Source organism: Bombus pascuorum, chromosome 1 (assembly GCF_905332965.1).
Source record: "Bombus pascuorum chromosome 1, iyBomPasc1.1, whole genome shotgun sequence".
Lineage (NCBI taxonomy): Eukaryota > Metazoa > Arthropoda > Insecta > Hymenoptera > Apidae > Bombus > Bombus pascuorum.
The window spans coordinates 6,113,086-6,127,754 of NC_083488.1; the positions used below are offsets into that span (position 1 = coordinate 6,113,086).

At 34.1% G+C, this 14,669-nt stretch overlaps 1 protein-coding gene across 2 annotated transcripts; it reads left to right on the top strand.

The window, feature by feature from the left end:
* The first annotated feature begins 7,440 nt into the window (after positions 1-7,440).
* Positions 7,441-13,580, top strand: LOC132912341 (uncharacterized). 2 transcript variants are annotated; one of them, XM_060969764.1, is made up of 4 exons: positions 7,441-7,594; positions 9,662-9,806; positions 11,783-11,996; positions 12,937-13,580. In XM_060969764.1, the coding sequence occupies exons 1-4, from the start codon at positions 7,574-7,576 to the stop codon at positions 13,331-13,333; spliced, it is 777 nt and encodes a 258-aa protein (XP_060825747.1). In that variant the 5' UTR covers positions 7,441-7,573; the 3' UTR covers positions 13,334-13,580. The 2 variants fall into 2 exon arrangements, with proteins under 2 accessions (XP_060825747.1, XP_060825824.1); XM_060969841.1 differs by having other exon boundaries at positions 11,798-11,996.
* Positions 13,581-14,669: the final 1,089 nt, after the last annotated feature.

Below are 14,669 nucleotides of genomic sequence, written 5' to 3' on the forward strand. Positions count from 1 at the left end.
AATGACATGAATTTTCCACTCGCAGTGATAACTTTACGAGTAAGTATACTAAAGTATAAGAAAGTCCTTAAAACGGAATTTAAACTAATTCTCCTGTCTTATATCCAATGTGTTGCCGGAAGTTGCTCATCGATGATACTGCACGCTCATAAATACCTATGTATTAGGTTGTCCGAGAAGTATCTTTCTTCTACACGTCTTTTACAACAACGCATTTTTATACAAACATTTTTGTTTTTATTTGGAAGAATTTTACAATCAATTCTCATTGAGAATTATAAGTAAATTATTCTGGCGTGGTACTATAACGTGAATAATAAATGGTCATTGTATGTTTGATTCTGGCTGAATCTAATGTTTAAATCTAGTTTACACAAACATGAAACTTAATCTGTCCAACGTTGTGATCTTTAGTTTGATAGAACAAAATGGATCGTACGTAATTAGATGAAATAATATAAAAGAAAAAACGCTGTGCGTTTATTATTTCCTCATAAAACGAGGGAAACTTTTCGGACAACCTAATACATGCGAAGATACGCGTGATTTATTAGGGTTGCTTAGTATCTATGCTAATTAAATATTTCGTATTATATTATATCTCTTTCGACCAGAGTTTCGGATTTTTCCCTTTTTATCATCCTGTATTTTCAGCTCGATTACGATTTCTTCAGGGCAATTTCTTCGTTGATCTTGTTCGTCATCCTATTACGATTTAACGGACGATTCGATGATTGATTTTTATTTTATTTTCGACGTTACTTTTGCTTGATTAACGATCGTTTAATTTTGATTTCGATCTGCCTTCAAAGGTGAGCTTTTAATTTTCATTCGTCGCTCCGGTGAATTATTCCAATGGTTAATCAGTTTTCTTGGAATTGGCACAATTAAGAACTGAAACGCAGGGAATATTATAACAAATGTTCCTGATATATCAGTCAGCAGAAAAGCGACAGAGAAGTAGTATACATTCGGCGAAACGAATAAAAGGGAGTAAGTTATCGATGAACGTGTATCTCTGTGTAAATGATGCTTGAGAATGTGTTTAAAATCGTTTACCGGGATTAATTGTTGTAGTTTGATTTGATACTTATATCGAGCGATGTTATGCGATACAGATAACTTCGTCAAGAAATAATCAGGATAAATTGAAATAGAAACGTATACAGCTACGACGGTAACGTCCATTGTAATCTTTTTAAAGAAATATATCGCTTTTTAAAGAATATTATAATTTCTAGAGGTTCTGCACCGTTTTTTAACATGATCACAGTTCGTTGAATTAAGTTGGCTCGATAATATCTAACTACTAATTTGTGACTACAACAAATTTTACAAACATAAAAGCTCGTATGTTAAAACGTCGTATATTAAGGTCGTACAAAATAATTATGGTATTTAATGACCGAATATATGCTGCTTCCCTGAAATCAAATTAGCGTGGACAAAAAATTATTAGTCGAGATATGTTACAAATTTGATTAAATTATCTGACCTCAAATTACTTTACAGATCATAATTGAGTATTATACTTTGTACAAAAGGGTATTGTAATCAAGTATGGTATCTAATTTGGGTGTAAAGCCATCTCATTAGATTCGTACAATGCGTATCTGTGCATTGAATTATACCAAGGTAATTTACACTTCTAAAGCAACTGAGAGTAACTTACCTTAATTTAATGTAAATTGCATTGTATAATTAATTTCGTTTGCCGAAAAACATATCGTCGTCAAGAAAACAGTCTATTCGAAGTAAATTAACCTTTACTTCTGTAATAATCGTTATTCATATTTATCATTGGTATAATACTCGTTAATTTAATTAAATTCGTTTAATCGTAAATCGATGTCCGATGTATGGGCATAACGAAAATGAATTTTAAAAAGTTGCGGCTAATTAATGTGATTAATGTACCGAATTGTTTTCTCTTCGCAAATGTTTCGTACGTTTCGTCTTCAATTTTAACGACGCGTGCTTAATCCCATATAGTGCAGCCTTTAATTAATAAAATTATCATAGAGCTATTTCATGGTAGTCTTGTACGCGCGATATGCCAGAAACAAAAGAAAGAAATTCCGATATGTAATTAAAATGAACCGTTTGCTTAGTCGATTTTAAGCCGCTTGTGTATCCAAGTACGTGTACTTCTTTCTTATTTACACAGAGTGCTGACGCAGTGCTATGTAATAATTTTTAGTTAATTAGAGCGTATATAATGGCAATTACATAGACAGTGATTCTAGAATTGTTTAATAAAATATTGTTCAATAAATAATTAATTAATGTAAATAGAAACGTTAATAAACACATCATCTTGAATCGTAAATGTTTGCAAATTCTGAATACGATCTTTTAATGCGAAATTAAAAATCATAAACGTTTTTCTTAATTTGCCGCAACTGGGTCAAAATACACGTTTGGAAGGTTACACAATTTTTTAATTGTAATGTTTAATTTTTGCTTCATTCTAAATATTAATTTTTACGTCGTTACGATAGCTTTATCGTTCTACATATTATCGTAAGAAATTGATCTAATTTCGTGGTTTGTAACAAGCTTGTTAACCGATCATCATTTATCATCCCGTTATCCTCAGATATCTTGATTAGACATTGATTAACTGGCCCACGATAATATATAAAACGTATCATAGAATTTCTTATAATCAACGCCACTATCGAGAAATAACATTGTTGGAAAAAATGTATTTTCGTGTTATAATTATTAATTCAGTTTTTTGTAAATAAAAAAAGATGCAAAAATAAAAAAGATTTCTTTTTAATAGAATGGAAGATACGAAACTTCTGTACAATGTGAAAATTGTTCAACACTTAAGAGGCCATAAATTATCGAATGGGAAAGTTCGTACTTCTACATTCTACACTGTGTTGTTTTAAAACAATATCGATCATTTCATCCTACAGCTCTTTAGGATTAAATGTGGAGTTTGTTTCATCCCAAACGTAAGTGACTAAATTCTAATTACCTTTCACACCGATAGATTATTAACGAGGTAAACGAATGGTATCGTTAAATAAAAAATTATATTTTCGAGCAGTGAATTATCATTCTACAAGACAATGTTTTTCTCGTTCGATGGTAGTAGCAAATTAAGTTATTTTAAGCCACTCGTAGTTAACATTAGACTTTTCTCTGTTTCACGATCGCGTGTTGCCTTTCGCTATAACATGATCTTCCGCACAACAACATATTATTCGGAGAATGAAAAGATTGTCTGTAACATAATTGTACTGGACTATTTTCGACGTTCATCGATTCTTCATCTCAACTTATTACAATGATTTCCTTGCAATATTTTATTCTTATTATAATATCTTATATTATATGATATAATATAATATAAGGAAAGAACGTCTTCTCTTTGGTACAAATATATTCCCTTTGATTTTGCACAGCATTACAGAACTATATTACGTTTCTTATTTATAAAACGATTATTAAAAACGATTCACTTTGTTGTAATATGAGAAATATGAGATACTAAGGATCTTTAAAAGACAGCTTCAGCTTACAGTTACTCTCAATTTTCCACAGATATTATATTCATCGTGCTTTCTGAAAGTTCTTTCCTATCATGCATTGATCATTCTCATCAATCATCGTAGCAATTTATCCTTTGCACGTAATCAATTTATCCCTTTCATTTCGGAGAAATCGGAACATGTTTCGAATTCTTACTTGGAAAACCTTTATATTGGTTCCTTACTTCTATTTCGAATATAATAATAATTATATGATAATAATATAATAACAATATAAAAATTAGATATAAAGAAAGAGGCTAGTGCAAAAGGATTATATAGATAAATCAATAAATGCACCGACAAATGATGAGATTGCCTAAATTTTTATACAGCCAAAGATACGTTTGTCAGTCGAGGTGAATTGTTATACTTCATTTAAGTATTTCTATCTCGTTTTGTCGAGATACTGACAGATTTTCCAGCGAACACTCTGTGCTGGAATAACATTTTTACACGATTGTACGCACTCAGCACCGAGGGATGTAGAAAAGCAATGGAACTCGATACAATACTGGGGTGGCGAGAAAGGAGAGAAATACGAGGAAAGAGAAAAATCGTCGCTAGATTTATTGTTCATCCCTGGGATGGAAAACCGATAAATACGAGTATGTTGTAATGGAGAGAATAGACTTTTAAGCAACAAATTTCGTCGAGTTTCGAAACAATTTCAACGAGTTTCGAATTTTAGTAACTTTTGGATATCTCTTGGACTGCTTTCTGATATTTAACAAAGAATCGTAGAATTAATGTTGGTTCGTTTCAAACTTTGAATTGAACCATTTCGCATCATAGGATTCGAATTGGACCAGTAAATAAATCTAACTATTTTGCAATCACGGGATTCTTGTTGGGCCATCCTATACTTATAAAACTCTGGTTGAACTGTTTTCTCGTGGCTTAGGTTGAGTCATCTCAAATTTGTACAACTTCAGTTGAATATACCGCGATCACGAGCTCACATCGGAAACTTGCGTTTAATTGTCATAGGAATTTGGACTTGCGCTGCTTAATCCTCATTCAACTGATTACCTGAAACTGATCTAGGATGCTTTCTGAATAGATCTTGTAATTACGGACTCTTAACAGCCAGGATCGTGGACGTGAAAGGACGATTACGTTGCTTGAAATTCTTGCATTTACAAATACCTGATCTTTTTATATTTCACGTTGACAATAAAATCCGAAATTGCCCGCTTCCTATTATTTTCTATCTTATTCAAAGAGATAAAGGACCCACCTAAAAAAAAACTGCCATTCGCCATTGATAGTTATAAAAGAATAAAGCGAGACTAAGGAAGACTTTCTAAAATTTCGTACAGAGAACGACATTTTTGGTATTTACAATAAATTCGTACTGCAATAGCAAACAGCTAGGCAGACCAGGTACTCTGGTGTCATTCATATTCATACGTCGTCGTTTGGGTGTACGTTTGTCTATGTATAAATTGCACGCCTATATTACGTCACAGTCGAAATATTTACGAGCGCTGATAATATAGCAACGATGTGTTCGTGTAAGGTGCGTCTGACACGTTAAACTTTGTGTTGTAATACACTTTCTTTTGTGGACACTGTCTAACAATGTCTTTGTTTAGAGAGCCATAGTAGGTCAGTCGCCATCAAAGTCCGATGAAAGAACCTTTTCTGACAGAAAGCAAACAATCAATAACGAAAAACTTGCACGTGATTTAGATAACAGATTTATTTTACCTTTCCGGAAAATATCGATAAGGTTACAAGATTATGACGAAGCAACCTTTGTTTTATTAACAATAATTTCTTTTAAGCACTTGGAATTACATTTAGACGCTTGGGCAATTTTTTACACAGGAAGGAATTTTGCACTCTTTTTTTTTTTTAATTAACATGAGAGTATTACACTATGCGTTCACGTGTACGAAGCCTCATTCGTTTTTCATCGATGTCTGAATTTTAGATTCTTCAGATGTTGTTACATCGATGATAATGGATTATTCAGAGGAAGAACAGCTTTTAGAAATAGAAGTTTCGTGTACGTTGCGAACTAATAGTAATTGTATTGTATCGCAACGACAGCAACCTTTGCTCCTCGTATGGTTGTTTTACTTACTCGCAGCTGCTTCGAACACAGCGAAGTGGATAACAATATATTCTTGATATTACATTCCTACGACATAGCGAGAACCTGATAATAAACATTCTGTAATTGAAAAAGCGCATGGTACTTTTTAAGTGCACAATTCATTAATTTCTGTGTTATTCAATTATTTAAACGCGTTATAACATCCTCGTCAAAGCAATTCGATTTAATTAACGATTGTTATGCATTTATCGTTGTTATTTAGCGTATATTAATGATGGGTCTACTTCAAAACCATCAAAATGCCAGCAAACAACAAATTAAATTAAGCTCGATAAATCGATCAAACTGGAAACAGAAAATTTTTATTTCCTTCAGTTTTAAAGTGATGGAACGACGCCTCGATAATATCGTCAAAAGAGTACTTGAAACTTCTCGAACCGTTATATCTTGGTCGATCTTGCGGTCACGTCGTGACGTCTGTCGAACAGAAAATGTTCTTTTCGTTCGAAAGAACGTCGAAGTTTAATGGGATTGTCAGTGTAACTCTTTGAATATTTATTTGACTGGACGTACACCGTCAACAAAATGTTCAAATGCTTGCGTGCCGGTGTGCGTTCTTCGAAGTGTAGCCCTGAAGTTGACGTTCAGATAATCAACTTAAACGCGAGTTTATTTCGCGATAAGAGAAACTAATTTTGTCGTCTTATCTAATAATACAACGACTCATTACAATTATAATAATTTACGAAAGCTTGACCGATGGTTAATCGGTCATCGAGGATATAATTCTATTAATAACCGCGATCAATCCGTGCGATTAATCGCAATCATTTAATCGCAAATTTCCGTGCTTACTATGGATATTGACCGTATTAATAAAACGGATGACGAGTACAGTTCTATTTGAAAATACACGATAAACGGGCAAAACGTAATTAACACGATTGCAGGCAAAGATCATTGCTCATCGAAGAGAATATGATGAATGGAATCTTTTATCTTCTATAAAAAAATAATTTTCAAACTCGATCCATCGACCAATTCCATGATACCAATTATGCGTTTTTATTTGGTTTTGGCATTTTGCGTTCTTTTATTGCAAGCATTTTTCAATTTTCTATTTAAATACGCCTATACGTTTAAATCCCTTTAACCGCCAAATAGTATTAAAATCGAAAATAAACAAAAATGGATTTACCTTGATTTTCCTCGCAACTCTCAAACATAATCTATCAGCTTTGAAACTTATTCAATCGAAAACTTCGGTATCTCATTTACATAAATAAATACCGAAAGTAAAATTCACAGATAAATAGTATCAAACTACACACCTTGAAACGTTTTTCATTAGAAAAGTTTTTAAAAGACACAGTGGAGAAGACGAGCGCGCAAGAAGCGCACTATTAGAAACTTCAAATTAACGCACGATAAATTAATTACGCATCACGATACCCGAACGATTTTCCCAACGTTCGTCAGCCTCGACACGATATTCAAACACGAAGGGATACAATCAACGAGTCACCAGGTGTCTCGTTCCTTCTCTGTAGACATTCGAAGATGCTTCACCGTGCTCTTCTATCGATCTTGAACTACTTACTGGAAGTCGAAGGATCCGCGTCCTCCTGGCGGGATGACGTAGCCGAAACCGAAGGATTATCGCGAACGTTAGGTGTTCGGAAAGACGGAAACGCGGTTTCCCATGAATCGGGTTAGTTGCAGGCGTGTCATGCGGAATACCGGCTGCTTTTCTACAGCGGCCTTGTCAACGTCGTCGTCTCCTGAGTAAGGATCGAGCTTAAACAAACCAAGACCCAGTCAGGAAAATGAGGAGGGGCACGCGAAACAGGCGTATATAGAGGTTTCCAGCCATGTCGTTCGACCATAGCACATCCACGTTTCGTCCAAGTCAGGATATTTTTTCTGTAAACGAGCGTTCCTCGTTCGACCAACGACAGAGAAAATGAGAATCCTCCATTCCCTCGTAAGTATTAGCATCGATCGGTTCTCGTGTCTTTTGGGATTGAATTTCCGTTTGGAATTGGAATTGGGTTCTTGTTAATGGAGATCCGTCCCTCTCGGGACCAAGTATGTATCATAATTGAAATCTACGATCGAATTGTTTTAAACAATACTCGGTATTTCGTATGTTTTTTCTTTTAATTCTCTGCCATCTACTATCGATGATCGTGCCAGGTATACGTTGAAAGAAATTAATGCGAACCGGAAAATTCATTTCAGAATTTTATATCGTTTTATTCCTCGTAGCGAATTTTTCTTCCTTTCTGATCTAAGCTAAGCGCTTCAGCAGGATTTTAAACGTCTACTTACTTTTATTTCAAAAATCGCCGCTAACTCTTAAATATTTTAATATTTAGTAATGAGATGTACCTGTATGTGATAGCAAACTTGTGGTAGGAGGAAATATTACGGATTTTGAAAATGATCGTGTGTAAAAAAAGGAAGATACGTATGATAGAGACGTAGATTTTCTATTATTTCGAATTTTCTATTTGAAATTTTTACTTATTTCTGTCACCGCATATGTGTCGTGTACATAACCCAGAGGAAACGGTTCTATTTCTTTTCTTAACATCCGATCGCTGTTCTTTGTCAATATTTGCAATTAGTGGAATGGAAAGTGAGCGGACTTTAGATAATAGGGAAAAAATCCAGTGAAATAATTTTTTAACATTGTATCTGTTATCGGTTTAGGAACGACATAGTAGAAATTCTTTGAAAAAATGTACGCTCAACTTCTCCAACAGTTTTTTCTATTTTTGTTAGTGATACTATCTGTTTTTACAAATACTGTACTATAAACTGTACCATCTAACAAAGCATCAAAAGCTACAAGGTCTTTTTCTTCCATTTTGTTGATAGATACTTTTATAGTTCGTTGTTTTATAAAAGATTATTGTTCAATTGCTTAACGAATATCGCTAGATAAAAGAGCACATGTCATGTAATACGTACGTATGTTCTACCTACAAATAGATAGTAAAGACTGACAGTGATGATTCATTATTACAATGCAATCGCCCTTAATTTATCTGTCGACGAAGCAATTGACTGTGTCGTAAAACTAGCCATAATTTCATAAGTATAATAACATTTGTTACGAAAACAGTACTCGTTTTCTCATCCGTCGAAAATAGATAATTTTCACTTGTTAACATGATATTCCACTTTCTTGTTATAAATCTATTTTTCAATATTTCATGAAATAGGATAATTTCGTTAATAATTAAAGTTTCCGTATTAGATGATATTTCTTTACATCGATTACATTTAGGTGTTGTATTTACGTGCGTCTGATTGTTGTATTAAAATTTCTGCTACATTTCGTTGTACGCAAACGATGTCATTCGTTAAAACATCAATAGAGAAGTTCCGCGCGGAAGCCGCTGGAAATTTGAAAAAAAAAAAAAAAAAAAAAAAAAAAAAAAAAAAAAAAAAAAAAAAAATCATCATTTTGATGAATTTATCGGACAGCTACTTTCTATCCGATGAAATATATTGTAAAGCTGAACATTTTGAACAACTTTTTCCTATGCGGCCTTGTTTTTCGAATTATGTACGTGCAGAAATATTTCGCTGTTTTAGTTTTCAAGCTGAATTGGATTAATAGTAATAAGTAATAATTAATAATAATAAATAAAATAGTAATAAGCGGCCGGTACTGCTTATATTAAGTGATATCGATCAATATTGCTACTAAGCCAATTCAGCTTAAAAGCTAAGGCAAACAGCTGCGCCGGTTATGTGTATTTATATTTAAAAATCATCAAACTGGGGCCGTTCGACAAGTTTCTCAAAATGTTTGTGATGTTTCAATTTCCTGCAGTTTCAGTATAAAACCGCTGAAGTCGTGACATTCGTTTATTGATGTTCTGCCACAATGAATGACACTCTTTTCGTGAGTACCTATCGCTTTGTATATAATGAAATGTAGCTTACGCGATCTATTTTTAACATCTACAGTATTAGTTTTAGTGGCGTATTGCATGTTTGTTCATCACGCTAATCAATATTGTATCCTCAATTTCAGATATTATTTCTCGGTTGTTTATTTGCACTCGGCAACGGTGCCATTGAATCGTCGGAACCAAAGTTAAGCAGCAAATTAACACCGGTGAACAGTCCATCGTACGAGAATAACATCAAAGACTTAACAGCGTCTGCGAGCGATCGAAGTAAGTGCTGTTACAGTAAATTCTCGTATACTTATATAGACAAATCGGTATGTAAATCTTGAAAATAGAATTTTTGTCCTAACCAAGTTATAAATTTATTATGCCTATGTTTTAGTTCGTTTTCAAATTAAAATTTGTATTATATGGGTTCTTCTATTAATTTATTTCATCATAGACGATTACGTCTTATGTTTTAAATAAAATTTCAAATGGCTTACGTTAATTATGCGATCGTTCCTAGAATTCTATTTTTTTTACCTCGTTCCATGGTATGTAGAAGCTTAATTGCAAAAAAAAAAAAAAAAAAAGAGAAGAAAGAAAGAAAAAGATAGAAAAGAAGCATAAAGGAAGACTAGCGTTATTTAGTGCATTCAAAGAAGGATACTCGTAACTGCATAATTACAAGAGCTCCGTGGTTTTGTCGTCGTTGCGGCGAAATTACGACTGTTTCTAGGCATGATCGATCGTTATCCAACCTTTTCAACGTATTAAATAAGTATGTCACTACCGTTCCCACGATCGAGCACTTCAAATGGTTTTCATTGTAAAAAACTGACATTCGATATAATAACATGCTAATCCGATGAGACTAGTCGAAGGTCCTCCGACAGTTGGCGGCGTCTTTTCTAGCAACGGCGTCGTGTTCTGTATTAGATCATTGATATAATGACTCACGTAACGGAACAACAGAATCTGCATACGCGACGCGTGCGTGTTTCTAATTATTCGAATGCTGCAGTCGATTTTCCATTTGATTTGATTTCGTTTCACAATAGGAAGCAAGTTTTATTATTTCTGCGTGAGAAAGGAAGAAAGAAACATAAAGACGAAGAAGTTGAAGAATCGATTGATTTAAATTGATCCTGTCTATTTGTTAAGATATAATTTACATCGAATCTGTGAATATCCACTTTCCAATGAAAATGATTATTGCGATACAGCTTCAGGTCAAATCAAAGGATTACGACGAATCTGTTTTTAATTAGCTACAATAAGATTTATAATTGTGAATGAGCGTATGAAATATTCTATGGAAATTCAGCGAACGATACTTGAATGAAACGTTGATATTCCAAGATCTTTCGTTCAAAATCTAATTGTTAATTGCCGTAGATGCGCGTAATTATAGACACACGGTCCATGGCATTCATATTCATAAATCATAGTACGCTGATTCTCAATTCAGGGGATGGCATTTTTATCAATTGCAGCTAATTGAATTTAAACGCGATTTAATTTGCAAATCTTGTTCCGTGGACATAGCGCGGTAATTGATGATTCATAAACTCATCATTCAACATCGCGTCATTTCCGCCACCATAAAACGGTGTGGATGAATGACGTGTATGTGTGAAAAAGCGTTCTACCATTCACTAGCATTCGCCAAGGTTCTACTGATTATCTATTCTTCTGTTCACACTGTGAGCCATAAAGTAATCTTCTCGATTCATACATGTTTTTCATTGCTCTTCAAAGTGTAATCAAACAATTGTAAATCACGACATCGCTGATAACATCTCTCTCTCTCTCTCTCTTTCGATATTATTTATTTGGGAAATTTTTGTATTTTCGAGAATTTTTGCAGACGAATTCTGATGGGGTTTTCGTTTAGGAATTTCCAAGTATTTCATAACAATTGACCTGAATTTCCTTCTAAATTACAGTAATTCGCATAACCATTCTCTTGTCGTCTCGAGTGTCATCATTTGCATGTAAATCCTTCGAAATCAATAGCTTTTTGTCGTCGATTGTAGTTAACACGAACGGTCGATTATCGAATAAACATGAAACACACGCATATATGCGCATATGGACACATGGACAGGTATATTTTTATTAATTTTTCGATATGAGATTGACCGACAACGTATTATGAGTTGGAGATTATTATTAAAAAATTCAAAATTTCTTATCGACGAGGATGTATCAGTGATCGATTAACGCTACTCCTTCGAAAATGTGGATTTTCTTAAAAGTTCCATTGGTTGCAGCGTTTCACCTTAGCAAAGAGTATGGTCAACCTACAGGATACGGTGGAGGCGGACCATATGGGAGTTATCTTGGTGGTTCGATTTATGGTCCTGGCACGGTATATCGTGGGACAAGCTTGAGCTCGGGATATCTAAATCCAGGCTATAGAGGCTATCCAGTGGGTGGGCCAAGTGGAATTATCGGGGGCGGCCATATAGGGTGAGGTTTCAGCACAATTCATAAATCTGTCACGTGGCTGACTTTTTAAGGAAGTGGTTTGTATAGTATGAATAAATTCGCAACGAATACGTGTTAGGAAGAATTTGCAATAACTTATTAACATAACAAAAGAGTCGCGGTCGAGAACGTAACAGTTCTTCTCAGTATAGAAAATCGTTTACTCTCGATTCGAAAGTTTATTCCATGCGTCTTCGAATTTCCTGAAATTTATATTTAACGCGTATTATTTAACATCTAAATTATTGAACTTCATTCGTAATATTCCACATTTTACACGCCACACAACTGCAGACCAATACTCGAAGATATTTTTTCCAGTATACAAGGCGTGGACGAACAACGTGTAAAAGCGACCACGATATGATTTTGGAGAAAATCGAGTTTGAAAATTGATCGAGTCCAGTTGAACATGGTTAATCGCGAACTGGAGGCGACTAACTAAATAATCTACAGGAGGATCATTCTACGTGTGAAAATAAGCTGAAAATGTAGAATAAGATTTTTTCTCAACACGCCTGCGAGAAAAATAAATTTAAAAATTTACTAAGCGGATTCTTAACCAAACACGTCCAAACTCCGTTTTCTCGGAAATAAAGCCTTAAACGGGAAAATTTTATTCTACACTTTCGATTTATTTTCACACGTACAATGATCCGTTGATTATTTAGTCTTGCCCAGTCTCGAACTAATCAATATTCAAGTATAAAGAACAAATGTTATTCTATATTTTTTCCTTATTTTTTCCACGAGCAATTTCGATCAGATCCTTCAATGAATATTTTCCCAAGTAATGCGTGGTTATATTAAAAAGACGTAAACGCGAGAGTTTAACGACACTGATTTTGATCGATAGCGTGCGCCACGTTATTTTTCTTCGCTCGAGTTAACGATTCAAGATTTTTTAATCTTTTGATACCAGGTACGGCTATTACGGAAACATTGGGTACAATCCGGGATATAGAGGCTATGGATACGGTGGTTACGGGGGTTACGGAGGATATGGTGGAAACACATTAGGGGGCTATGCTGGGTATGGCAGTGGATATGCTCCAAGTGGTTACGGTTCTGGTACCTACGACGATGGATACTATGGGTATGGTGGACGCGATAGTTACGGACGTTACGGTGGATTAGATGGTTATGGGCGTTACGGTGGATCAGATGGGTATGGTTATGGGTATGGAACTGGATATAGTGGCTACGGAGGATCGAATTATGGATCCTCGTATAACGTAAGAAGCAACTACGATCCGTATCGCAGCACCAATTATGGAAGCTACGTTGGTAATCCATCGGGATACAGAGGTTATTCTTAAGTAGAACGAGAAGTATCGTAATTTACAATACATTTTGCCTTTTTAACAAAGGATGCAGTGCAATCGTTACAGCAGTATTTGCCAATACTGGGTTTAACTGTGCATGTGGCGTGCAAAGTTTCGTTAATATTAATATTAGTTATTAATCTGTATTAACATTGGTAGATTGTCATTTTGTATTATTATGATTGATATTTCGTGAATAATGTATCTGATAATAATAAAGACAGATCGGTTATTAAAGCTACCTATCCATTTATTCGTGGAGAGTAGGGAGACAATATTTTTATTTTTCAGTGTATTTGTTTTTTTTATAATTGAGGGATGTTAATGGTTTTGACAAATTGGTTATTAAAGCTACCTATCCATTTATTCGTGGAGAGACAACATTTTTGTTTTTCAGTGTATTTGTTTTTTTATAGTTGAGGGATGTTAATGGTCTTCTTTTAAATAAGATCGCTTTAGGATGTTTGATGATTAGTTTTATTCAGGCAAAAATGCATGATTCATGCTTATAAGGAACATTGGATGAACGTAATATCGATATGTACAATTATGTATAATTTATTGAAAATTTCGTCGACCACTATGCTACGGAAGAAGACATATACTACGTATCTTATAGCCAATGTACAAATAGAATTATTTTGTTAAGATATCGAGCATGTACAGTTAAATATGAAGTTTAATTAAGTTTGATTTTTAACAATCTACGTTATTCGCGTGAAGTATTTCACGTACCTTAAACCCTATATTTTTTGGAAAAAGATTGATCTTTAAGAATTTTTTTATCCGTGACGACAGTTCTGTACGTGCTCAATAAGAATTATAGTACGTATTAGCACTTGTACGATCAATATTTAACCTCAAGCATACATTAAACACGAGAATACAGTGGATGATTCCATTTCTCACGATGTTTATACAAATTAAGTCGAAAGAAGATCTTTAAACGAAGATACAATTAAATATCAGATAGTTCATAATTTTTTACGCAATCAACATCGAGCGAAACGAAATAGTATTCTTGAAATTAAATAATAGATGATATATTATAACTAGAAGGTAAACTAAATATATTTTTTGCATCGTTATAACTACGAAGAGGGAGAACTACGGAAACATTCGAATTCGACGATAATACAAAGGTTTGCTTTACATATGTGTCTCTGTGAGATGACAAACATCGAATACTTTATCCTGCATTAATCCTTACGTATCCTGAATTTTTATGAAACATAAACCGGAATATTATTAATTTACTGGTCGCGGAAACGATTCTAGAAACTGTATTCCAGTTTCGTTTCGCTGTCCCCATCGCTGCAACAAACAGTAA

What these genes read in the sequence shown, in the direction of transcription:
- LOC132912341 (XM_060969764.1), top strand. Translation starts at nt 7,574, where the DNA reads ATGAGAATCCTCCATTCCCTC. An exon ending in AGCGTCTGCGAGCGATCGAA is followed by an intron (nt 9,807 to 11,782) that starts GTAAGTGCTGTT and finishes TTTTCTTAAAAG; the next exon opens with TTCCATTGGTTGCAGCGTTT. An exon ending in ATCGGGGGCGGCCATATAGG is followed by an intron (nt 11,997 to 12,936) that starts GTGAGGTTTCAG and finishes TTTTGATACCAG; the next exon opens with GTACGGCTATTACGGAAACA.